This window comes from Phyllostomus hastatus, unplaced genomic scaffold (assembly GCF_019186645.2).
Source record: "Phyllostomus hastatus isolate PE091 unplaced genomic scaffold, TTU_PhHast_1.1 phas_scaffold_585, whole genome shotgun sequence".
Classification (NCBI taxonomy): Eukaryota; Metazoa; Chordata; class Mammalia; order Chiroptera; family Phyllostomidae; genus Phyllostomus; species Phyllostomus hastatus.
The window spans coordinates 19,273,693-19,301,248 of record NW_025334037.1 but is presented as its reverse complement, the minus strand read 5'-3'; the positions used below and the strand labels follow the sequence as shown (position 1 = coordinate 19,301,248).

At 46.3% G+C, this 27,556-nt stretch overlaps 1 protein-coding gene across 1 annotated transcript; it reads left to right on the top strand.

Annotated features, from left to right (window-relative positions):
- Positions 1-27: 27 nt before the first annotated feature.
- Positions 28-21,993, top strand: CD59 (CD59 molecule (CD59 blood group)). Its single transcript, XM_045825810.1, has 4 exons — positions 28-143; positions 5,174-5,249; positions 8,765-8,866; positions 20,457-21,993. The coding sequence occupies exons 2-4, from the start codon at positions 5,186-5,188 to the stop codon at positions 20,654-20,656; spliced, it is 366 nt and encodes a 121-aa protein (XP_045681766.1). The 5' UTR covers positions 28-143; positions 5,174-5,185; the 3' UTR covers positions 20,657-21,993.
- The last annotated feature ends 5,563 nt before the right edge of the window (positions 21,994-27,556 follow it).

Below are 27,556 nucleotides of genomic sequence, written 5' to 3'. Positions count from 1 at the left end.
GCGGGGGCGGGGCGGGGGGCGGGGCCGGGGGTGGGGGAGGTGCGAGCGAGAGGAGGCTGAGTGCTCCCGTTCCCAGGCTATAAATACCGCAGATCCGCCCAGACCGCGTCTCCAGGGAAGTCGGACTCGGAGTACGCCAAGAGGTAAGGCCAAGCCCAGGGCCAGATTGCGCTGCGAATCTGCCCCGGCTGCGGACCTCCGCAGGCGCGTGTGTCGGCGGGCAGCTGGGCACCGGCCTCCGGAGACCCGAACCCTCCCTCTTGCCTCCTCCCCGTTCCCACTCCCCACTTGAGCTGGCCTTCGTGCCCTGGGGACGACCCCATCCCTTTCCCAAACCCCTGGGCTGGGGTGTCCTCCCGACACCCTGCCTTTCCCCCACACCTGAGGCCCCCGGTCGCACGCTTTAAGCTATCCAAAGAGCCCGATAGAACTCTGACTTACCTTATCTTTACCTTGTTTACAACAAAGAAAAAGGGGAGAGCGGGCACCCCAGATTCCGCGGGCCTTGCCCTCCATTCCCTCGGGAATATTTTCCTGGAACCCTGACCATGGAAGGGAAGCTCTTGGCAATTTAGGGAAAAGATACCGCGCCGTGAGAGGTTATTAACGCCACCCTCAAATGGTCAAGGACATTCTTCTGTTCAGAGGTCTAAATTTTGAACTTGAATAACAAAGCAGAGGTGAAACACAGACCTTTTAAGTCCAAGTTTGGTGTGAGGTTTTGTTTTCTTGGGCCGGCTTGGGCTGTGCCCTTCATAGAGTCTGACAGCGGGGTTGGAAAAAAATGTTAAATAGTGATTTGAATGGTTTAAGGAGAAGCAGCCTCTTCAAGGACCCTGGAAATGTGTTAACACACATATTCCAGTTCTCACATCTGACACATATGCATCTTGTCAGTCAAAATGAAATGGCTTTTTCTGTTGGCCTCACCCCTGCCCAGGCTGTTGGCCTAGGTTGATAAAAAAAACCCATGGCCAGAGCTAGATTAAGACCTTTAAAACCCAGGCAGTGGGCACTTCGTGGTGTCTTCTGCTGTGTTATGGGAAACAAAAACAATATGAAACTCTGAGACTTAATGATTCCCCCTTATTTGTTTGTTTAATTCTATTAAAATGTATTTCAAAACCTTTTCTGTCCATGCCCAAGCTCACACTGAGCCCTGAGTGAACTATTTGATGTCATTTTTTTTTATCAGTAAAATCGTAGAGCTTCCTTCCTTGGGAGTTATAAGGACTACATGAGAAAAATCATGGAAAGGGTTCGGTTTGACACCTGCTATGTGGAGACCAAACAGTGGCTGTTAATATTTGGGGTACCCTTGTGATCCACCTTCTTCATGTTCCCCACTGGGGACAGTTCACCCCCAGTTCTCTAAAGCGGGCACACAGACTCAGAATGTGGACTGAGGGAGGTGGCGGCGTTTCCCAGTATGCTGGGAAATGTGTGATCCCAAAGGAGATAGGTTGCCTCACTGTGGACCCATCACGCCTAAGATTTGTGGCTTCTGTAAATTTTGAAGTAGAAACAAGAGACTGTTTGCTGAACTTTCCTGTAAGAAAACATCCCATTAGGCCAAGTGGCTCAGAAGCCAAAAGCCCAAATAAAATGGATTTTAGGCTGAGGAGAGCAGGTCTTTAATGGAATTCATCTTTGACAGTTCCAACTACAAACTCTTAAAAAAAGATTGCATTGCAAATTTTTGAAGGACCTCAGCCAGACTGCCACAGATAAACCCAGACCCCGAGCTGCTTGAAGTTTCCACCAGGAGAAGACTTTTTTTTTTTTGCCTGTGCCCCAGAGCTTTGTGAATTGTCTTCATTAAACAGTTGGCTCTGCCGTTACAACCTCCAAGGGCAGGGCAGTGAGTACACTCCCTGTGATGACAGACCCTGTGGGAATCGGATTTTCCGAGGCGGCCAAGGGAAGCTGCAGATTTCTGTGGTTTAGGGAGGTCTCAGGTGGTGGGGCAGTGGAATCTCAAAGTGGGAGGGGCTGTTCACTGTGATGTATGTGGTTTTCTGTTTGTCTCTCCCTGCTGATGTTGCAGTTACCTTGGTGAACCAATAACTGATCTTTGTTTAGGCCAGCCCTGCTGCAGCAGGCAGTGTATTATGAGGCGATGAGGCAAACCTGCAAGCCCTTGGCACTACTAGTCACCAGATAGTGCTAAGCTACCGGTACTTGGGAGTTACCAAACCCTGGTGAACAGATGTGCGATCCACGCCATGTGGCTTTGCAACTAACCTGTTGCCTTGGGAAAGGTAACTTTCTCCCCCATCCCCACCCTGGGGGGCCGCCATTATTTTCCTCTAAAATAACAACTTCGGGTTGTATCTTTGAGGACACTTCTAGCCTTACTGTTCATCAGTTTTCAGGCCCCAGGCTCCCAGGAGCAGTAACTTTACTCATGGGCATCTGTGAATCTCCCAATGTAAATTCTCTTCTCTGGTGGCCTCCGCTTATAGCAAATTTATTTCAGAACCTGAATGCACAAGAAGTCTCCCCACCAGAGAGCTTAACTATGGTTGAAGAACTCAGCCCTGGGTTTAAATGTTGTAATACACCAACCACTTCTGAGGTTGGTATATTAGTTTTCTATTGCTTAACATGACTCAAGAGTATTACTCTTACAGTTCTGTAACTGAGACAGCTGCCACGGCCTCACGGCCATTGTCCTTTCTGGAGGATCTGTGGGAGAATCCGTTTCCTTCCCTCTTTCGGGTTGTCCGCACAATTATAGCGCTGGCGACGGGAGGGCTGAAGTCCCGTTTCCTGGCTGAGCATCGGTCGAGGGTGTTTTTAGCTTCTAAGCAGGCCCCCTGTTTGCCTCAGCTGGCCCCCTTTCTCTGTCTTCAAAATCAGCAGTTGGTGATGTCAGTCTCACTCTGAATCTCTTGCCTCTTCTGTTTTCACATCTCTCTGAAGCTTAAAGTCATCTACAAAGTCACTTGAAATGGAAAGTTGCCTGTATTCACAGATACCTGGACACCTTAGGGAAAGAAAGACAATTTTTATTCTACCTTCCAACACTTGTGTAAATTAGTCCCCCTCCTCAACCCTCAGTTCCCTTATAAATGGAGGTGGAGATTAAACTTGGCAGCATTGTGCCCTGGCACAATGTGGTTCACTGGATTGATTGAGTGCCAGCCTGAGAACCAAAGGGCTGAGGGTTCCATTGCAAGTCTAGGGTACATGCCTGGCCTGGGGCCAAGTCCCCAGGAGGGGGCGCACAAGAGGCGACCACACATTGATGTTTCCCTCCCTCTCTCCCTCCCTCCCCCTCTCTAAAAATAAATAAATAAAATCTTTAAACATTTTGCAGCATTGTATGAGGATTAAATACAGGTAACATCAATAGCAGGGAGCCAAACAACTGGCTATAGTATTTGCTAACAAAATGGAAGCTGATACAGAAAGGTGGTCTTGCCTGCAAGCTGGCATTCAGTGACAATGGGCACAGTATAATCACATGGGCCTTTAAAAGGAGAAGAGACCCCTAATCACTTAGTCAGATTCTGCCCTTTCTGAACCTTTCCCTGGCCTTCGTCAGCCAATTCCTGAGCATCAGATGACCTTTGAAGTTGTGAGAGATGATGTTCCTAATCTGGAGGAGGATGGGGCGTCACCCACCAAGAGCCCCATTTGTCTGCCCCTGGCCTGTGGGACTCAATGGAATGGGGAGCCCTGGGTGGAGAGAGGTGGTTGTCTCCTTGTTTCAGTATGGGCTCAGGGAAGTAAGGGTGGGGGGGAGAGATTTCCTAGACCTGTTACTAAATGCATGGTTTAGACATGATGTAACAAATGACCAGACCTCTAGGGAATTTTTATAAATTTGAGCCAAACTGAGAACAATTGTCAGGAAGCAAAATCTCAATGGTTTGAGAAAAGGCTCCAGAGAATGGCAGTTTCATGGCTTATTTTACACGTAGGAATCAAAGGAGACGTAAAGGCGGTCACATGAGATTCATTGGTGGTAGATGAGGGAGGCAGTGGGGACACCTCTGAGACTGGATAAAGAGGAAAATGGAGAGACGCCCTTCTTTTACATTGGGTTCCGCATAGTTTGTATTTACGGCACGGAGAGATGGTGTTCAGGGAACAAGGTAACAACGAGGGTTCTGTGCTCTGTGCTCCGGTGTGGTAGGTGTGCCCTGAGGGGCCTGGAAAAGGAGATTACTGTGAATTCCTCTGAAATTCCAAAGATACGTTTACAAAAAAGAAAAAAACACCAACAGCAAGAAGACAGGCTCCTTAAGGTAAAGACTGACCTTTGTCAAGGAAGCTGCACCCTAGAATGTGACTACCTGCTGAGACCTGCTTTCGGTTACGAAGTTTTATGTTCAGACTGCTCTATGTAAGGCCGCTGTGCTGGCTTCCGCTGAGCTTGTCGGCCTGGTATGTGGCCCTCTTTTCATCCACAGACAATTTAAAGCCTCCCGGCGTCTTGACTTGCTTAGCAGACAAAAGGAGGGTTTGAGGCATTTTAGCGCTTCCACACCATGCTCACTCCTGCACACCTAGGTACGAACGTAATGCGGACTAGTCATCAGAGTTACCTGGAACCCCTTTTCCTTCCCCAGGGTGAACCAAGGCATGTCCATCATTCTTGCCAAGGTGGGGAGCCAGAGCTTACAGGCATGCCGAGTCAGTGCTTCTGTTCTGCTGCTGGATGCCTGCGTGTTGGTGCCCTCCAGAGTCACTTGTTTGCTCGGATGCCCTTAAGTGGCATGGCCTGGAGAAGTGGCCTTCACTAGGCTCTGGCCCAGCCAATGGCTTAGGGTGTAATTACAGCAGAACAGGAATGGCCGTTGTCCCCACTGCACAGAGAGAGGGGCCATTAGGGGTGAGAGCTAGGGCGGGGCCCAGGTAGCCCCGCCTCTGGGCCCTCAGTGCTCGGGACTCCCCATAGCTGCCCGTCTCACCAGGATCAACAGCATTTCTTTAGTAAGCTGAGGTCTGGGGGCAGGAGGAGAGACCAAGTGCTGCCCCACCCGAGAGCACCCCTCGGTGATGGCACCCCAGCCTGGCAGATTTCCTGTTTTCTTAGTCTGCTAGCTCCTTCCCCGTGTCTCCTGAAGCTCCCTAGGCCTTCTGATTCTTGGTTCCTGAGATCACCGGTCAGTGGTCAGTCAGTGGTTGGTTCATGACGGTTCTTCGTGTGTCTTCCTTCCAGATCCTGTAAACAATGGGAAGCAAAGGATTCATCCTGCTCGGGCTCCTGCTTGTCCTGTCCGTCCTCTACCACTCAGGTGAGTGGTCCAGGGGGACGTGGGTCAGGACCATCTAGGCACCCTTGGCCATGTGCTTCCTCTTTCTTAGGCCTCAGAGAAGCTGAGCTGAAGTCACTGGCCTCAGCCTGGCTTTGGTCTCTTGCCTTCCAGTGTTACACGTCCAAGGTTGTGTGACAAGCCCTTCCTATGTTACAGCCTTGCCCTCAGTGGAGTGCCTTCCTGAGTTACAGCTCTTCTGGGTTACAGTGCTGCTCCCTTGGGGGGTGGGGCAGAGGGGCGTACACTCAGCCGCTAAAGTTTCGCCCCTCTCGCCACAAGCTGCTGGGGATACCATCTCTAGAGTGCTCACCTCAGTCCTCCTGCCCTGATGCTTCTCCTGCGTCACAATAGGGATGGTGATGCTGTAATAGCAGGAGCAGCTAATGCTTATACCGTTTATGCCCTGATCACTACTCTGAACATTTCACAGGTATTTACTCATTTAATCCTCATGTCAACCCTATGGATTAGGCACTATTTTTATCACCATTTTACAAGTGACAAGATTGGGGCCCATGGAGATTAAATAACTTGTAAAATATCCTAGGGAAGTGGCAAAGCCAGAATTTGAACCCAAACAGTCTGGCACCAGAGCATCTGCTTTTAACTCCTTCACCACTGGGCCACCCCTCCCTGGCTCCTGGAGGCATCTGTATACTCCTGCACGTTAACCTCTGTAACACCAGGACACCTGTGTGACTTGATTTGCTTCGTTGTAAGGATCAAATGTCACTTTCCACCTGTGTTATGTTGGTACTGCCATTTTGTGGGGTGAGGGGGTACAAAGAAAGAAGTAGCAATGCAGTGAACAACCAAAAGGCTACCTGCCAGGTTGGAGCATGCCTTGCACATAAGTAGCTTTAGGGGCTTCCATTTATTGATGCCTGTTATGCACGAGGGACTGTGCCCAGCCAAATCTCACTCGATCCTTCCAGCTTCTATCGTTGAGGAAGCTGCAGCAAAGAAGAAACTAGTCCAAGTTTACATTTGAATACGCTCTCCATTTCAGAGAAAAAGAGAAGTCCCGACTCCCCTCCCTCCCCACCTCTGCTAATTCTAGCCCGGGCAGGTTTGTAGCTTGGTTTCCCTTTGGTACACCACTATATAATGTGGTGTCTGAGTTCTAACCAGTGTATTTTCTGTGGTTCAAATACTCTGGTCGTGCCCAGTTTCCAGCAGTCCGTGTATGGAGCAGGTGTGGGTTTGGGGCCATCAGCTGTTCTGGGACCGGCCCCTCCCCTCCTCGAGAGTTGGCATCAGAAGCAGATCCTTCGGCCCTGGCCTAGTAGCAAGAATATCGAACAGTTGACTGCTGACTTACTGCTTGTCCCTGACCTGGGTTTCCTTTTGTTGTACTGTCTCCTTCTCTTTCCCACTCAGGACAATTAGAAAAACGTCCTGGCTAAACCAAACTTGGGAGACAGAACTAGCAACCTGGGTTTGAGTCCTGGCCCTCCTACTCAGTAGCTGTGTGACTTCAGACAAGTTAATTAACATGTCGGTCTCAGTTTTCTCTTGGAAAATGACAGTGGAGATCATTGAGCCTACCTCTTATAACAGCCCTGTGAAGATGAAGAGCTTCACTCATAGGTACACAGGTATCTGAACACTGCACGAATGTGTTGATGCTGAACATGTCTGCCCCACTGAATTTCCAGGTGTGAGCTCTGGCTCCTCTGTCTGTATAAAGCCAGATGACTCTGGCTCTAGCCAGGAGAAAATTCACTGCCATGGGCAGCCTTTTTGAGTGGCCCTCACAAGTAGCCAAGCTGGAACGATACCTCCCTCTTACATTCTTTGCTCTTAAACGTGTACACACATCTGATGCAGGGAAGAGAATAGAAAAATTGCATCTTGTCCCTTCTCATTGTGGCTCCCCTCTCCCGCAGGCGTGACGAGCACTGACACTGGGGAGGAGAGGCAGAGGGGGCTAGTGGAGCCCTGCCTCGGCATGGCACATGTTCCTTACGTTACATGCCATCGGACGGCATGCGGCAGGAAGAAGGTCATCTCTAATTAGGAAAGAATGTGTCCACATGAATCAGGAAAATTGTCTCGCAACTCTTACATCTCTCTGCCTCTCCCCGAAACAGATGTGAAATATGACCTGTCTTTTTCTCGTCACTGTTGATATAAAATGGAGAAGGGGGAATGATCCAGCAAAGCCCAGAGTCTAGCTAGCAAAGATGAGGCGTGAGAACGTGGATGGGGGCAGAATTCATTTTCCAGTTAGAGAACCAGAGGCAGTTGGCATCAGATGGACCCTGACTCTCCTGTTCAGTGTCACTGCTGATGCCTGGCTGTCCCACCTGTCTGGGTTTAAGGTGTCCAGCTGCTATCTCTCCCTTGATTATGCATGCTCCTGGTGACAGGTCAGTCCCTCAGCACGGAGCAGCCTCTGTGATGACACCTTACCCCAGACATCACCAGACGTGTCCTGTAGAGGCCAGAGAGTAAATATTTGAGGCTTTGCAGGCCAAGAGACAAAACCCAGGATATTATGTAAGCTTTTATATAAATAACAAGAAAACACATTTCTATAAATTTTTAATTGACAAAATTTGAAATATGATTGAGCACAATTATTTATAATTCAGATCTACTAATGGGAAGAATTAGTAGACCTGAATTACAAATAAATACAATTTAAATAATTATGAATAATTAGTTATTCTTTTGGGGAGAATAACATTTTACTTACCTGGGATTCAAAATTAGTGTTCCCTATCCTCAGACTGGTTGCAAGTCTTCTCCATTTGTTAATGCCAATCTGTACTGAGATTTTATGTATTTCGTCTTTGGAAATGTCTTCTTACACAGATAGATAGCAACTGCCAAATACTGATTATTAGTCCATAAGAATGTGGTTTCATAGAGCATATGTGTTGCTTGGAAGGCATTTAATAGATTTCGTTAGCTTATTCTCTTGATAGTTTCCTTTTACTATATCGCAACAGTGCAGATTAATTGCTGCCACTTGATGTGATTCATTGAAATAGTTCCATGATTTTTAAATATGGAAATTCCTTTTCCTTTTTTTTTTTTAGGAAGTGTGAGGGTTTCTTTAAAGAGTTTATTTATTTCGTTTTAGAGAGTGGGGATGGAGAGTGGGGAAGGGAGGGAGAGAGGAAGAGAAATATCAGTGTGTGGTTACCTCTTACTCACCCCCTACTGGGGACCTCGCCCGTAACCCAGGCATGTGCCCTGACTGGGAATGGAACCAACGACCCTTTGGTTTGCAGGCCTGTGCTCAATCCACTGAGCCACACCAGCCAAGGCTGGAAATTTCCTTTGTATTTGCATCAGGGTCTTAAAAATGCTGCTGGAACTATAGTTTGAGCTTGGAGAAGCCTACCTGGTGCAGGTTTGTGTGGGAGTGGAGTGCTGCCGACCTCTGTCCCATCATCATGCAGGCGGTGGGCTTTCTCCTGCAGCCAGGAGGGCAAGGCAGTGCTGGTCTCCCAGAGTCTCATGGGTTTTCTTCCTGATTCTAGGTTATAGTCTGCAGTGCTACAACTGCATCAACCCAGGTGGGATATGTACTCGTATCTCCAACTGCACGCCGAACTTCGATGCCTGTCTTTCCCTCTTTGGCGGTAAGTGCCTCCCACTTCCCTCTCCTAAGTATAAAGGGGTGATGAGAGCCTGGGAAAAAGGACTGTGCCCCTCTGCCCCTCATGCCCCTCGTATTCAACAAGTAATAGCTACCGTTGAATAGCATCAGTTGCATGTTGCACTAAGTACTTTCCTATATTTTTATTTTTAAGTATATTTTATTGATTATACTGTTACAGTTGTCACAACTTTTTTTCCCTTTGCCCTCCTCCACCTGATACCCTCCTTCCATCCAGCAGTCTGCCCCCTAGTTCATGTTCATGGGTCATATGTGCAAGTTCTTTGGCTTCTGTCTTTCCTATAGTATTCTCAACATCCCCATCTTTTTGTTCCTATAGTTATGCTTCTTGATCCCTGCACCATTTCCCCATTTCACCCCTCAACACCCTCCCAACTGATAACGCTCCAAGTGATCCCCATGTCTATGATTCTGTTCCTGTTGTTTGCTTAGTTTGTTTTTGTTTTTATTTTTTAGATTCAGTTGTTGATACTTGTGAGCTTGTTGTCATTTTAATGTTCATAGTTTTGATCTTCCTCTTTTTATTAAATATGTTCCTATAACATTTCCTGTAAGAGCTTGGTGATGATGAATTCCTTTAGTTTTCCCTTGTCTGGGAAATGCTTTATCTGCCCTTCCATTCTAAATGATAGCTTTGCTGGATAGTGTAATCTTGGTTGTAGGTCCTTGCTTTTCATCACTTTGAATACTTCTTGCCAGCCTCTTCTTGCCTGCAAGATTTCTTTTGAGAAATCAGCTGATAGTCTTATGGGAACTCCTTTGTAGATAACTCTCTGCTTTTCTCTTGCTGCTTGTAAGATTCTCTCTTAATCTTTAACCCTTTGCATTTTAATTACAGTGTGGCTTTGTGTGGTCCTCTTCGGGTCCATCTTGATTGGGATTCTGGGCTTCCTGGATTTCCATGTCTATTTCCTTTGCCAAATTAGTAATTTGCCACACTTCATTTCTTCCCTGTATGCCCACTGGTGCTCTTCCAGCTGCCACCACAGCAGTGGAGCTCAGAGGGTTTGATTCTGAGTAGGTGAGTCTGTGCATGGGTTTTTTAAGAGGAACTGCTTGGGGCTCCAGCAGTTTCTTCCACAGACTCATTCCCTGCTGGTTTTTGCCATCAGAAGTTGTGGGTACTTATCTTCCTGGCACTGGAACCCTGGGCTGGCGGGGCATGGTGTGGGACTGGGACTCCTCACTCTTGAGATATCCCCCCGAATTTTTATCCACCACACATGGGTGTGGGACCAGCTTGTTCTGCATCTGTGCCCCTCCTACCAGTCTGGATGGGTGTGGTTTCTTTAACTCCATAGTTGTCAGACTTCCATTCAGCTTGATTTCTGATGTTTCTGAGTTGGTTGTTCTATATTTTAGTTGTAATTTTGATGTGGTTTTGCAAAGAGGGGAGCCATGTCTGCCTATACTGCCACCTAGCCTGGAAGCTCCCGTATATTTTTAATTTAATGCCTCTCACCTACCACTTAGGGTAGTATTTTATTCTCGTTTGATAAATGGGGAAACTGAGGCTCAGATTAAGAATAGACTAAAGTCAAGTAACCAACCTGGGATCTGAATGTGGGAATCCATCTCTTCCAATGCTTATTAACTGCAATGCTGGCTGCCTCCCAGTCTTTGAAGAGTACCCATGTGTCAGAGTCTGAGCTAAGAGCTAGGGATGCAAAGACGAAGAAGGAGACAAAATTATGATAGAGGCCTGTTCAGCTGTCAGAAATGTAAAAGGGGAAGAATGTTCCTAAGTATGACAAAAGCAGGTACCAATGTTTGGTGGCTTCAGAAAGTGGGGCACTCTCAGACACAGGGTGGGAGACCGCTAACATTGACAAGTCCTATAAAACCACATTTTCCACAATGGTCAAGACTCTGGAATCTCTACCTCCATAAACCCTATTAAAATAGGATTTAGGAAATGGTGAATGGAGAAAAGAAACCAGCAAAGGCAGGCCCTGTGTTCTTGCTGGATGTGGAAATGATCCTGGTGAGGAATGGCTATTTCCAGGTGTCCTTAGTTAGGTAACGTACAAGGAAAAACCCAGACTTGCATTGCTAAGAGATGAAAATAAAAAGACTCTTTGAGGACTTTTGGATTTCCTAAGATGGAGGAGGAGTGAATGGAAGCCACACTAACCTCCTCCCAGGACTAATCTGGAATTACAATTAAATTGTGGAGAAATCACCTGGAACAAACAACTGAACAATAGTGAGAGAGAAGCGTTATAATCTCAGACAGACAGAAGAATTAACTTCTGCACAGCCTGTCTGGTGAGGAGTGCGGTGGAGACTCGAAAAGACTGGCTGGGTGCCCACAGGTGGCAACGCCCAAGGGATAATTCAGCAACCAGTTGGATCAGCCTGAGAAGTGTGAGATCTAAACCCTAAGCTGGGATCCCCAGCCCAGAGCACCAGAGCCCAAAATACACAGATAACAAGCAGTGGTGAAAAGCAGCAGGGTTGCTCTCTGCCAAAGATGACGGCTGGAGATGCCAAGAGCCATTTAAAGAGCCAACACACAAATTTTCATTTGCAGGCACTTACGCTGGGCTCCAGCAAAGGCTGGGACAGAGTAGGCTAGAGATGCTTGAGGAGAGATGGGATGGAAGCTGTGGGGAGAGAGCTGAGAGAGTAGACACCAGGATCTGAGAGGAACCCAAAGAAGCCCACTCCAAGAGAGATCATAAATAAAATGGCAAAATTCAAAGACAAAGAAAGAATCTTAAAGGCAGCAAGGAAGAAACAGGAAGTAACATACACAGGAGCCCTGATAAGGCTAGCAGCTGACTTCTCAACAGAAACACTGCAAGCCAGAATGGAATGGCAAGAAATATTCCAAGTAGTGAAAAGGAAAGGCCTGCAACCAAGACTACTATACCCAGCAAGGCTCTCAATTTAAATGAAAGGTGAAATAAACAGAAGCTTTCCAGACAAAAGAAGTTTAAAAGAATACACCTTCATCAAACCAGCACTGCAAAATACGCTAAAGGGACTGTTTTAAGAAGAGGAAGGAAAAGAGGGAGAGGAAGAGGAACATAGGGACAAAGAGGGTAAAATAGTAATGAATAAGCACAGAACCCTGGTGTTTAACCTTGATGGTCTGCATCTTGGACCCCCCACTTCACAAAGTGTAATTTGCAAATGAGAGAATAGAGGCATTATTATGTGTGGAATAAGTACAGGATTACCAGTTTGGAGCTCTGAGCTCTAATCTCAGTCCTGCCACCAGTGAATTCTTTCTGCCTCTGTTTTTTATTTATAAAATGTGTGTGTTGGTGGTAGAGGTGGGGAGGACAGGGAAAGAGGGAAGTAGACTAGAGTCAAAGTCTTTTTTTCCAGCTCTCAAATCCTATTGTTTCTTATTCTAATTGTTAGACTTAAAAAAAAATTTTTTCCAATTTTATTGAAGTAAAAATCATGTATGTTTATGATGTACATGGTGATTTGGTATACATTATGAAATGATTACCACAATCAACCTAATTAACACATCCATCACCTTATACAGTTAACTTTTGTGTGTGATGAGGACATTGAAGATCTATTCTCTTACCAAATTTCTAGTATACAATGCAGTATTATTCGCTGTAGTCACCATGCTGTGCGCTAGAGCCCCAGAACTTACTCATCTTATCATGAATTTTTAAGCTTTCTAAAATGCTGGATGTAAATAATTGGCCACACTGATCAGAGTGGCCAGTGTCCAAAATCACTGACGTCAAAGACTGACAAGAGTGTGCACCAATAGGAGCTCTCATTTATTGCTCGTGAAAATAGAAAATGGTACAGGCCTTCAAAAAACTAAATGTACTGTTACCATAGGAGTCAGCGATTGTGTTCCTTAGTATTTACTCAGAGGAGTTGAAAACGTATATGCCCACAACAGCCTGCACACGGGCATTTACAAGTTTTATTTATAATTGCCAAAACGGGAAAGCAACTGAGATGTCACGCCCTTCAGTAAGGAAAAGGATAGATAAACTGTGGTGCATCCAGACCAAAAGGAAATGAGTTATCAAGCCATAAAAAGGCAGGAAGGAGACTTAAATATACACTTAAATAAGAGAAACCAACCTAAAAGGCTACATCCGCATCATTCCAACAATATGACATTTTGGAAAAAGTGAAACTAAGGAGACAATTGGAAAGTCAGTGGTTGCCAAGGGGTAGCCGGAAAAAGGGAAGGGTGTTTTGGTGGAGCCTGGGATTTGGGGGGCAGTGAAACTGCTCTGTGTGGTCCCATAATGGTAGGATGTGTCATAGATTTGGCCAACGCTTTAGAGTGTGCAACTCCCAGAGTGAACCCAAGCATAAGCACGGACTTGGGGTGACGAGGACGAGTCCGTGTCGGCTCATTAGCTGGAAAGCAACGTACCGTCCTGGTGTGGGATGCCCACAGTGCGGGAGGTGGTTTGGGGTGGGGGCGTCAGGGAGCTATCTGGGAACTCTCTACTTTCTGCTCAGTTTTGCTCTGAATCGAAAACAACTCTCAAGAATAAAATCTATTTTTTTCTTCTCATGAACATACATCCCCAAACTTAAGCTAGACATCCTGGAGTGGAGCTGTTCTGAGCTGACAGTAAGGCGGAAAGATCTTAACAGAGCATCCAAATCCCCCTCCAGCTCTGGAGATGTCAGCCTGGGCGAGGCAGGGCACACTATCATGCACATGAGTCACAGGCCGGGCACTGCCTTGGAGAAGTCATTTTAGCCATGTGTCCACCCCTTCCACCCCCCGCCGCAGCTATAAAATGGAAATGCTAGTGTCCTGGGGCCAGTGAAGCACTTAGAGTAGAAAAGGGATGTGATAGTGCTGAGCAGATGAAATCTAGAAGCAGACAGGTGTTGGGTGGTAATTGAGCCTCTACTTACTGGCATCCCGGCCAGGTCCTGGCAGGGTAAGTCATGTATTTGGAGTCAGGCAGAAGCCTCTGACGACAGTGCCAAGTGGTCATTGCCGGAATGGCCTGGTAAGGGCACACCAGGACAGTTGTGCACTGCGCTTGGTGAAGGTAGTCTCAAGCCAAATCTTTAAAGAGAGTGGGGAAGATGTGCCAAGCAGAGAGAGAACCTCTAACATCCCAGTGCCTGGCATAACTCACTTTTATTTGGGTGAGGCAGAGCCACTTCGGTGAGAAGCCCACTCATAAGGTGGTTATGCAAATAAGATAATTCAGGGAAAGTGCTTGGCTCACTGAGGGGCAATAGTAAGTGACTGATTGGTAGCAATTACTAATAAGTTACTCTCTGCTCTCCCCAAGCTGTTAGGCTTCCCTAATTAAAATTCTGCTAGCTTTAATGCTTTTTTCCCAGTTCCAATGCCAGATTACTGTTCTGTAAAGCAGTAACTCGTCCTACTCACCAGCATTTTCTAGTGCGGGTTCGGAGCATACACTTAAATTAAATACCGGTGATGCAGGCATGTAGAGTCATCGGAACGCTATCTGGCCTCTCTGCCACTTAATCAGACTTCACTAAAATCCAGCCCAAACACCTGTTTCCTCTGTCGGGGAGGGTGGGACAGTTACACCAGCAGTTATATGCGTAGAAGTTTTGTTCCAAGCCATGAATGAAATTGGATATATTAGTTACAAGCCTTAATAAGAATATAGGCATCTGTAATTCTTTTCTGTCCAGCACAGAAGATGAGAAAACAATTGCAGGGCCAGGGTCATACCTCCCACATGTGTACCCTGCAGCACCCAGTGCGCAGTCTTAGCACACAGACAGCTGTTTCTGAGGAGGAAAGGCGACCATAACCATCTCTCTCCACTAACATATTTTTTTCACAACATAATTTCTCTAAATATTTTTTTTAATTTTATGACCATGAGCTAGGCAATTTTTCTAAATATTATAAAAACCTGTTTTAAGAAACTTGGCATATATACTTTTGGCTTTTATGTTCCTATATGTGCAAAAATTAGGACCATAATGGCTTGTTCTTTTAGAAACTTTTCCTGTGTTACTGAGTAGTCTAATAATTTTTTAAATAAAGGTTAAAATAATCCCCTCACCTCTGTCACCTGGCCCTCGAGCCCCTGCCCTCTGACAGCTGTCAGTCTGTTCTTTGTGTCTCTGAGTTTTTCTGTTTTGTTTGTTAAATTCAATACAAAAAAAGAAGAAAAAAAAACTAGAAAAGAAAAAAACAAAATAAATGAAGTTTAAAATACTTTAAAAATAAACTCATTCGATGACTTGTCACTTTGCAGGTGAGCGCTCAGGCCATTGAGCCACACCAGCCAGGGTTCCAGTGACTTTTTCAAAAATGACCTAAATCCGTAGAGAAATGTGTAAATGGAGATTAGTCTTGTGGGAAGGTAACACAGTGAAATTACTTGGGAGTCCTTCCAGAGGAAATTCATGCAGCTCGCCCTGCACAGACATTTTATTTGCACAAGTGGATCCCATTCTACATTCAGTTCTGCATGTAGGATTTTTTCTATTAAGATATACTGCACCAAACAGAAAATGCACAGTTTTTAAGGCATACAGTTCAGTGGCTTTTGAGTATATTTACTAGTTTGTGCAGCTGTCACCACTACCTGCAGAATGTCTTTACCACCTCAAAAGGAAACACCTTCCCCATTAGCAGGCATCCCCCGTTCCTCCCTCCCACGCCCCTTGGCAGCTACTGATCTACTTTCTCTGCTCATGGGTTTGCCTGTCCTGGGTGTTGAGCATAAATGGAGTCAGACATTTTTGTGGTCCTCCTCAACTGGCTTCCTTCACTGAGCGCAATGTTTTTTAAGGGTCACCCATTACTACATGTATCTGTACTTGATTCTTTTTATGGCTGAGTAATATTTCATTGTATGGATATACCACATTTTGTTTACCCATTTACCATCTGGGACATCTGGGTTGTTTACACTTTTTTAGCTGTTTTTGAATAATGCTGCTATGAACATTTGTGTTCAAGCTTTTGTGTGAACATAGTTTTCAGTATTCTTGGGCATATATACCTCGGAGTGGAATTGCTAGATCTACAGTAACTCTGTTCTTAACATTTGGAGATACTGCCAGCGATTTTCCAGTGTGTCTGCACCATGCACCTTCCCACCAGCGATGTTCGAGGGTTCCAGTGTCTCCACTTTCTTGCCAACATTTGTTATTCATTTTCTTGGTTATGGCCTTCCTAGGTGAGAAGTGATTCTTGTGCTTTTTAAAATTTTTAATTTTTTGATTATAGTTGACAATCAAGATCATATTAGCTTCAGGTGTATAGCATGGTGGTTAGATATTCATATCACCTACAGAGTGATCCCCCTATAAGTCTGGTACTCACCTGGCACCATATTTACTACAATATTATCGACTATATTCCCTATACTGTACTTTACATCCCCATGACTATTTTGTAATGACCAGTCTGTACTGCATAACCCCTTCACCTTTTTCACCCAGCCTCCCAAACCCTCTCCCTTCTGGCAGCCATCAGTTTGTTCTCTGCATCTGTGAGTCTGTTTCTGTTGTGTGTGTTTGTTTTGTTTTTTAGGTTTCACATATCAGTGAAATCATACAGTATTGCTCTTTCTTGGCCTGACTTATTTCACTTAGCATAAAACCCTCTAGGTCCATCCATGTTGTCATCAATAGTAAGATTTCATTTTTATTTATGGGTAATATTCCGTTGTATAAATGTACCATATCTTCTTTATCAAGTGTCTATTGATGGACACTTAAGTTGCTCCCATACCTTGACTATTGCAAATAATGTGCTAGGGGTGCACATTATCTTTTGTGCATAGGGGTGCATATATCTTTTTGAATAGTGTTTTGTATTTCTTTGGGTAAATACCCCAAAGTGGAATTGCTGAGTCATAGGTAGTTCTATTTTTAGTGTATTGAGGAACCTCCAAACTATCTCCATGGTGGCTGCACCAGTTTGTTATCCCACCAACAGTGCACAATAGTTCTCTTCTCTCCACATCCTCACCAACGCTGCTGTGTGTTGATTTATTGATGGTAGCCATTCTAGCAGGTGTTAAGTGATATCTCATTGTAGTTTTAATTTGCATTTCTCTCATGATTAGTGACCTTGAACATCTTTTCATACGAATTTCCCTCTTAGGACTGCTTTGGATGAATCCCATAGATTTTATGTTGTTATGTGTTCATTTTAATTTGTCCTAAGGTGTCTTTTGATTTCTTCTTTGATCCCATTGTTAACCTATTTATTGTTTAGTACCATGTTATTTAGCCTCCATGTGTTTGTGTATTTTTCAGTTTTTTTCTTGTAATTGATTTCTAGTTTCATATCATGTGGTTGGAGAAGATGCTTGATATGAATTCAGTTTTCTTACATTTACTGAGACTCATGTTGTTGCCTAACATGTGGTCTATTCTGAAAAATCTTCCGTGTGCACTTGAAAATAATGTATATTCTGCTACTTTAGAACTGCTCTAAAAATATCAATTAAATCTGTCTGGTCTAATGTGTCACATAAGGCTGTTGTTTTCTTGTCAAATTTTCCCCCCTTGCTCTTTATCACTGTGAATATTTTCATGCCAGTCCCTTCTGGTTTGAAGTGTTTTGGTGGAGAAGCCAGCTGACAGTCTTGCAGGAACTCCCCTTGTAGGTAATGAACTGCTTTTCTCTTGCTGCTTTTAAGATTCTCTATTTGTCTGTAACCTTTGGCATTTTAATTATGCTGTGTCTATGCGTGGGCCTCATTGGGTTCATCTTGTTTGGGACTCTCTGTGCTTCCTGGACTTATATGTCCATTTCCTTGCCAGGTTAGGGAAATTTTCAGTTGTTATTTCTTCAAACAGGTTTTTGATTTCTTGCTTTCTCTTTCCTTCTGGTACCCCTAGGATGCAAATGTTGTTGTCCCAGAGGTTGCTTAAACTCTCCTCATCCTTTTAAATTTTTTTTGTTGTACGTATTCTCAAAGTTCCATGAGGCCCAAGCAGTCAGTGGCTGGTCTTGGGGGGCTCTGTGCCTCTTGCTGAGTGGCCCCAGACCTGGCACTACCAATCTGAATCTGCATTGACCTGGTGAACGCCACCCACCCCGGCCTGGTACCTTCCTGAGATGCTGCTCCACAATTTGTGTACTGCCTGAGCCTCTTTTCAGCAACTGTTCCTCACAGGCAGCCGGCCTCAGTTCGCAGTGTGGCCTTACCCACATGCCCCTGGGCACTGCACAGGCAACTACCAACTACAGATTACTTTGTAGCACCTACCAGGTAGCCCTGGGCAGGGCACGTGCAGCGACTGACCTTGGTCTGTGCCACAGCCCCTCCCAAGAGTCCCCAGAATCAACATACCCAGTGTCTAGCTTCAGACCACAAGAGAGTATCACCCATTTGCCTCCATAAATGGGCACACCCACAAGGTGGTCTTGGCACCCACCAGATCCTACTAAAGCAAATCCCTATCCATGGGGTCAGCCCCCCTGCGCAGCAGCTTGTCCACTGTGGTCCTGGCCAATCCTCACTACCAGGAGGCCTGGAGGCCAACCCCACCCTTTGATGTGCCAACAGCAATCAAGGCTCAACCAGAACAGAAGGGGACATACAGCCCACACAAGGGACCTTCCTGGAACACCCAGCTCAGGTGCCCGGGGAGACTGCACCACTGGGCAACACAGGACACCAACTGCATAAGGCCACCGTGCCAAGACCTGGAGATGTAGCAGCCCTGCCTAACATCTAGAACCAAACACAGGGAGGCAGCCAAAATGAGGAGGCAGAGAAACATGTCCCAAATGAAAGAACAGGAGAAAACTCCAGAAAAAAAAAACTGAATTAAATGGAGGCAAGCAATATACTAGGTACAGGGTTGGAAAAACTGGTTGTAAGGATGCTCTATGAACTTAGGGAAAGATAGATAAACCCAGTCACAACTTCAGCAAAGAGATAGTGAACATAAAAAAGGACATAAAAACCATAAAAAAAAGTCAGAAAATAAAGAATATAATAACTGACACAAAGAATACATTACAGGGAATCGACAGCAGACCAGATGAAGCAGAGGACTGAGCCGGCAGTTTAAACGGGAGACAAGGTAGCGGAAAGCACCGAAGTGTCAGGGGAATCTGAAGCCCGGGCTTCAGGCCTGGCTGGAGTCACCAGGGTGGGCGACTGGTGTTTACTGGGTTGTTGCAGATTTGGATTTGGTGCCTCCCTGCACCTGCAGGCCGTCTGGGGAGAGGGTGCTGTGGCCACTGCCCCTCTAGCCTTTGTCCTGAAGCCACACAATGCAGTTTTTCCCCCTATGTCCCTGTCACCTTTTGAGCTGCGGGCCCTTTGCTGGAGCACAGGGTGCGTGTTTGGGAGCAGGTGAATCTGTGTGCAGGCAGCCCTTTGAGAGGACGCCTGGGTTTCCAGCAGCCCTCTACCTCAGCAGAGGGAATCCCCAGCGATCCTCACAGCCATATGTGGTGGGAACTCCTCTTTCCAGCTCTGGTACTGTAGGCTGGGGGGCCTAGTATGGGGCTGGGACCCCTTGTCCTCATGGGGGACCTCTGCAGCCGAGATATCCCTCCAGATTCTCCACCACCTCGTGCGGGTATGGAACCAGCCTGTGTCTTGTCTCCTTCCCTCCTACCAGTTCCTGCGTGTCTTCTTCTTTATATCTATAGTTATAGGGGCTCCATTCAGCTAGTCTTCAGATGGTTCTCCGCGTGTTTGTTCTATGATTTAGTTTCATTTCGATATGATCATGGGAAGAGGCAAGCACAGGCTTTACTTACTCCACTCTCTTGGCCAGAATTTCTCATTGTGGTTTTAATTTGTATTTTTCTAATGACTAATGATTTTGAACATCTTTTCATGCACTTACTGACCATTTGTACATCCTCTTTGGAGAAATATCCACATCCTTTGCTCATTTTTTAATTGGGTTATTTGTCTTCTTGTTCTTGAGTTATGCACGTAGTCTGATTAGACTCTTATGTCAGATACGTGATTTGTATTCACTTTCCCCCCTTTTAAGTATTTTTGATAGTGTCCTTTGAAGCACAAATGTTTTAATTTTGATAAAGTCCAATTTATCTGTTTTTCTGCATTTCTAAAGGACTCAGGCCCTTCCTCGTGAGCGCCTGCAGGCCTGTGCTGTCACTGTCCGTGCGGAACATCACCGTATGGAGCTCTGCCATCATTTCTTCAAACACTTTTTTAATTAATGGGCTGGCTTTATAGTTTACTACTGTTACAGATAGTACTGTTATGGCCGTTTGAGAGGCACATATCTGAACTGTTTTTTACAGATACCATCAGAGTAAATTCTAGAAGTAGAATTGCTGGGTCAGTGTGGGCACGTGTTCAAAAATCTTGGTAAATCTCTTCAAACATCAGTACGATCACCTGTTGCCTCTCCTCTGCTCACAGCCTTGCTGACTCTGATGAGAGATTGGTCTTATGGAAGAGTTCCAGTTGGAGCGGCATCATTATCTAACTGTTCCCTTTTACACCCCAGCCGGAGGCACATTCATTCCTGCCCAGATGTCTCCACTTCCGCATGTTCCAAGACGTAGAATGGTGGGTTCAAAGGCAGGTAAAGAGCTTTACCCACTTGCTTGCTTACCCATTTGTGTGTCTCTCCCACAGAGATACAGACACGTTACCAGTGTTGGACATTTGCTAACTGCGATTTCACACACCTCTCCGAACACTTCGGGGAGAAGAAGCTACATTACAATTGCTGCCAGAAGGACCTGTGCAACAGGAGTGGTGGGACGAGTATAACCGGGACCACGGTTCTGCTGGTGACTCCGCTGCTCACAGCATTCTGGAGACTTTTTATCTAAAGTGATGCCAGGAGAGATTCTCCTAAACTCCCTGTTTCTGTATATTTCTTATTTCCTTTGCTGCCACATTCCCAAAGCTTTATATTTTCCAACTGGATCCTGTTGGGAAAATCTAAAACTAGCTTACACAACTTGAATAGGAGCAAGAGACAGAGAGACTCCAACTCCAGACCAGTTCTATTTGCAGGGAAGCCCATTGGAGGGAAGAAGTTGAAGAGTGAAGCGTGTGTGCTGTGAGCTAGGTTACGTGCTTCTTCCTCTGCTCTTTGCAGTGACGGCTCGACTACGTACCATGCAGTCATTGGCTAGTTCCCCTCTCGCTCCTTGGATGTAGTTAAATAGTGTGATGGGCACTTGGTGGGGGTGAATTGGGGCAGAGAGGTTCTTTCCAACAGTCTCCCAGAGAATGCTCTCATCCTCTCTGTTTATGGCCCTGTGTTCCCACGTAGGCAAGATGAATGTTCCAGATGTGGCTGTCAGTCAGGGTGGCAAGCTTCAACATGCAGAGAGATCAGAACGACCGTTATATCCTCAACTAGAAGGTGTCTGGCAGAGTAGGAGGCAAGCTTTCCAGCTGCTAGGGTATAGAAACCGCAGGTCTGTCCTTATAGAGGTACCAGTGACTGAAATCTGAATCTTCTGCCTCTAAATTTTGCATGGGCTTTGCTGTCTTTCTCCAGAAGAACTTAACCACGTAAACTAATGATGTGTTAAAACTGTTCCCCTCCCTTTTTTCACTGGAGCGGTGGTATGTTTTCATTTTGTCACACACAGTTCAAGATTAAATATCTGAACCTTCTATGCTACATGTGCTTTACAGTATTGAGTGCTTATTTTACAGATTCTTAGTGGGAATACTCTTGCTTTGTGTATGTCTGCTGAGCGAATGCCATGGGAAGAGCTCCGGGGTTGCAGTTTGAGACCTTCAGGTGTCGTCATGCACAGCAGCAGGTCTGCAGGCTTGTGTCTTCCCTGCTGACATCCAGCCCGTTGACCCCTAGCCGACCCGGCACAGACTGTGTGAAGTTTATTTGTAAGGGCTTTCAGCATGCTCACAGATGTTTCAGAAGCTCTAGCAGTTTCCTAGAGTGATACCCCTTTTCAGGAAGACCTAGTTTCACCTTTTTCTTGTGGGTGCTGGTGAAGAATTCTCAAGATCTGGTAGACTTAATGACATTTGTATTCTTAGCATCTTGGCTGCATTCAACAGAATAGCCTGAGTTGTGCAGATGACAATGAGGTTCCTTGATGCACATTTTTAAAAAAATGCTTTGATTATGTAATTTGCAAGACAAAGTGGAATGAATGATGTCTTTTGAAAATAAAATCTAATCAAATGTGTGAGTATGGTCATTGGCCAAGAAGGACGGCAGCATACGCCACAGGCCCAATGGAGGGAGAGACCTGGGGCAGTGCCAGCATTCTCCTGTCGACGCCCTTGCCGAACGAAGCCTCACCTGGCATTACCCGGGTGCTCTGTGTTCCCCGTTGGCTCAGTGTCTTTCCTCACATCATCTTTAATTCTGTTCCAAGCCAGAATAGAAGGTGTGACTCTTTCTTCCACAGGACTCTTCTTGCCCAAGGAAGTACTGACCACACCCACAGCCGCTAGCTTATAGGAGTATGTACCACAAAAGTTTTATTTATTTAAACTAAAGCTTCGTATTTACACATGCTTATATTATTTTGGAGTAACATACATGACCACAGTACTTCTTGGTAGGTATCCATATCTGCTTTTCAGCAGCAGCCATGTGGGTCCAAAGCCTCTGGGCGGGGTGGGGAGAGCATGCCGTCTGCAGAGGGTAAGCGCGCTGAACCTCGAATCCAGATTCTGGGATTGCGGAGTGGGGAGCTGCTTCTCTGTGATCAGCTTCCCCAGGGGGACTGCCATTCCCATCCTTGCTGTTACTGGCTACAAGCCAACCCCGTTATGTTGGTCCTGTACATTCAACCAGTGCTCATGCTGCCTCAATCGACCCCTGCTGATCTGGCTTTTGGTTTTACAGATGCATTAGTCACTATCAATCAGCCTAACCTAGTGACGCAGTGGCCCTTACGGGAATGTGTTGGTGTGATACTGGACGTAGCGCTATAATCATAAAGTCTACTGGTGTAGGTAACATGGGACCTGGTGCTATTTCTCAACAGGGAATGTAGTGGTCACAACTTGAGGGCTTCCCGTGTGCCAGGCACTGTTCTAAGCAACATATATATGTATTTCACTTAATGTTTCTCCGTGACTAGGAATAGTGTTGCCTCTACCCAGACCCACTGGGGCGTGAACAAATCCCCGTTGCCTGCCCATTTTCCTGGCCGGGGCTGTGTGCCTGGGCAGCTGCCCACGGAGGCAGGAAGGTCTCTCCGAGCCACAGCTCCCTCAGCCCTTTTGTGTTGCTTGAGCTAGTTTGAGAAAGTTTCTGTTCTTTGCACGTGAACGTCCCTGACCAAGACAACTACTAGTGAGAAGAGTTCACTGGCAATTGCTAACTAAGCCACCCTTTTCCGGAGCTACAGGACGAAGGTAAAAACACACTAAAGGTTGGATCGACAATAACATGTATATGATGTGAATAGAATAACCTTGAGATTTTTTTTAAATTTAGGTTTATAATAAGATGTCTTTGCCACAGGCCTTTATTTAAATGTGATACATTTGCAGCGCAGTCAGTCGTAAAGGGTCCTTTTGGGTGCCTCTGCCGCTGGCAAGCTCTGAGGCCTTGTACATACGGCTTCACCACTCTGACCCTCTGTGTCACCGTTATTTGTAGCAATGGGAAGTACCACGATGGGCACTTCCTTTTTAGCCTCTTGGCCTCTGTTGCCCCTCCCTTCTGATAACAGAATTGCAATTATCAGTTGGGGCATTGCTTCCCCTTTGTAAGTGTTGTGTTCGTGGGCCTGGTAATGAAGGTGGTGTGCCCTCCTCTAGCTAAAAGTTGGCAAGGTCTCTCCTGGAATTTGGGTCTTGAGTGGAGTTATACTTGGAGTGAAAAATATTTTTTGCTTGAAGCTGTGAGTGTCTCAGGAAGGCTGTAAGTAAACGATAACTCCGAGCCGTTTGATCAGACAGTCTGATTTTCTTGCATAAACAGTCGGAAGATAGGCCCCTGCTGGTGTTGGCTCAGCAATGTCTCAGTGGGTGTATCTGTGACATTCTTGGTCTTCCCCTCATGGTCACCAAGTGACTGCAGAAGTTCCAGCAGTGCACAGGTTTAAGGCAGGAGGAGGAGATGAAGGGAAAGTTGTTTCTGTCCCTCTTGTTAGGAAAGTAAAATCCTGAGAAGCTTCCAGCTATTGTCTGGTCATATCTGCTGGCAGGAAATGTCTCATGGCCACCCCTAGCCAAAAGGGAGACTGGCAAAGCTACTCTTTCATTTTTCCAGCCTCTATAGGTAAAGGCTGCAGGGAAAGGGGCTAAAAACAGTCCCCGAGAATAGCCTGCTGAGTGTGGCTACCACTGCAGTGGCCATACTGAAGAGGCTGCTCATTTCCTTCCAGCTGCCTGGGTCCCTCAAGTTGCCCTGGTCTCAGCACCCTCAACCTAATATCTCAAGCTATCAGTTCCGTGAACTATCTCATTGCCCTTCATATAAAAATCTCAGTATCAACCTCTGTTGCTTGTGAGCAGAAAGTTCTGACAGACCCACCCTCTAAAGTGTTACTACCGGGATACCCTGAACATATGTTATAGTAAGTGGTCGATTAAGTGTCAGCTGCAATTATTTCACCCAAGGTTGCACAGCTAGTCGATGCTGGTTGTTGGGACTTCGACTCAGCTCTCTCGTCTCCCAAGCCCCTGCACTCTCCCTCCCACTAAACTGCCTCTCAGCCTTCAGTTTTTTAAAAAATGTGCTTACTCTGCAAGTGCATAGGACAACATCTGCCAAGGAAAACAAGAAGGGCTGGACTGCAATTTTTTTAGAAACTTTCTTGAAATAGTGGGTGTTGTGAAGGGAGGCAGGACTGTGTGGGCCAGCAGCTCCTGACCAGCACAATGGTTAATTCAGATGAGTGATAAAGAGAAGACTGTCCTGAAAAAAAAAGAAATGAAAAGTGTCCCGAGTTTCCCAGAATAGCCAGACCCTTGAATTGTGACACAAACAACTTCTAGTTAGAGCCGGTCCCCTGCCAGCAAGAGAAATCCAGTGAACAATGGGAAAGTGACCTTTCCCTGGAGAGCCTGGGAGCTGCTGGGAGGGAGGTGGAAAGAGGGAGTGGCCCAGAGGCTGAGCTCTGGGGCCAGTCTGTCTGTTTTTAGTTCCAGCACTGACACTAAATAGTCACAGGACCTCGGGCAAATTACCTACCCTTGGATGACTCAGAAAATGGGGATAATACCATCACCTACTGCTTAGGGTTGTTAGAATGATAACATGAGTGAAGACAAGTCCCTGGCAGGCAGTGACCTCCCTGTGTAGTATCACTGTCCTCAGCGAAACAACAGGTGAACCAGCTGCTAGGGTGTAGGGCTTGCTAGGTTGCCCGGAGAGGGTTTGGATTGCAGGGAGGGACACACCCATCCTCCCGCTCCACTGTCCTCATCAATTCACCAGGGCTTAATGGCAAATGAATGAGTACATATATAACTGTTTATAGTTACAGTCACACTTTATGAAGCACCCACTCTGTGTTCCAGGTCTTGCTTGTACGTGTTTTCATCAGACACATCAACCCTATGATGTAAGTATTGTCTTCATTTTATAGCTCAGAAAACTGAGGTTCAGAGATCTGACGTGACTCTCTGAGAGTCACCTGGATTCAAAGATGAGTCTTGTTTTCCTGTGTTCAGGCTACACAGCAAATATTTATTTCTCACAGTTTTGGCGGCTGGCAAATTTGGTGTCTGGTGAGAAGCCGCTTCCTGTTTTACGGGTTGCAATCTTCTCACTGTGTCCTCACAGGGCGGAAGGGGCAAGGGAGCTCTCTGGCCACTCTTTACTAAGGGCACTGATCCTACTCATGAAGGCTCTGTCCTCATGACCCAGTCACCCCCCAAAGCCCCCCACCTCCTAATACCCTCACAATGGGGCTTTGGTTTTCAACATACGAAGTTTAGGGGGGACACAAATATTCACTCCACAATAACTCTGTTGTATTCCAAGCCACAAACTCTACATGTTTGTAAAAACTGTCCAGAGCCAAGGCAGGCAAGGCTCTGGCCAGTTGTGACATACCCCTAAAGAGGCAGAGAATCTGGTTAAGGTGTGATTGCTGGCGTTCTGTCTAGATGCAGAACTAAAGTGATGGAGGGGAAGTGGGACTTCCAGTGGAGCAGATGGAGTCAAACCCAAGTTCATTTGCCCAATGAGCAGGAAGACCAATCGCTAAAGTGATGAGTATGCAACAAGGAAAGAGCTTGTTTCCGAGAGGCAGCCAAACAAGGAGACAGGGAGAAGGCCCAAATCTGTCTCCCCAAGAGGAAAAAATCAAGCGGTTTTATGGAGTTTGAAAGGGGAGTTTACATGCAAAGGGAGAGGAACTAAGTGATTCTACATCTGATAATGGAATACTGTTACAGAACAGAACAAGGGGGCCTGGAACGATATACTATTATTGAAAGAAGGCCCCGGGTCCATTATGTCCGCCGCCAGAGGAAAGACATCTCTCAATGCCAGAGATTCGTGAAAAGGAAAGGAAATGTTTATTTAATGCTATACAAACTTAAAGTAGTGACCTAATGTCTTTATCAAAAATCCCAAAGTCCCCCCAAAACACCCACAAACAGACACAGTCCTTCCTTCCTTCCCCCTTTGCCCAGTCCAGACTACCGTATCTCAGGGAAGGAAAACGAAGTACATGGCTCAGACAGTCCTCTGGTTCTTAGTCCTCCATCTCGACTGGGAGACCTCCCTGGGTCCCCGGCACCCTCGGCTGAGTCACCAGGATCTCTGCTAAAACCAGGTGGTGGTTCCCCCTTCTAAAGCTGCGGGGGTCCCCACTCTGTCCAGGCCTCATGGTTCTCCCTCTCAGGGCTTTGGGAAGGGGAGAGTCCCCACTCTGCCAAAGCCGCGTGTTTCTCTCTCCTAAAGCAGCACGGTTCTCTCTGGGATGCAGGAGTCTCCACTCCGTCAAAGCCGTGTGGTTCTCTCTCTCTCAGGGCTGCACATGGCTCTCCTTCTCAGGGCTGCACATGGTTCTCCACTCTGTTAAAGACGCATAGTTCTCTCTCCTAATGGCCACCAAGTCTGGCTTTTAAATCCCCGCGGCCAATCTTCCTCTGCAGCCTCATTTCCGACTCCTCCCACACTCGGCTTCACATGCCAGAACTCGTATCCTTCCAGCTTTACTGGGCTGCCATCATGAGTCTGGGCAGGCGTGGCCCCATGTCCTGGAGCCAATCCTCTCCGAGCTCCCACGCAGGCGCTGTAGCTTGGGGGATCTGCCCCAGTCACGTGTTGGTGGGGAAGTTACTTCCATTCCCCTGGCTCAGAGATGATCACAGTTATTTAACATATCTAAGCGACCAGCCAAAGGCTATAGATATGTTAAATGACCACGCCAGAGGGTAGCTGCAAGGCTGTTGCTGTGCAAAACAGATCTCAATGGCCTTGCTCCATTTGTCCCTTCCCTCAACCCACACCCTGGGTGGGGGGATGGAGACATCTTAAAATCTCCTGGACACCTTAAGTTCTGGACCCCATTTCAAATGCCCATTTGGGGTCCCCCCCTCTTGGCTGCACCCTGTAACAATACTACTCAGCTACAAAAAAAGATGAAATACTGCCATTTGCAACAGCATGGTTGGATCTTGAGAACATCATGCTAAGTGAAATAAGTCAGGTAAAAAGTCAAGAACCCTGTGATTTCACTCATATGTGGGATATGAAACAGAAAGCAACAAATGAACAAACAGGAGAAGCAAAACACACAGACGCAGACGGCAGTCTGGTGGCCAGC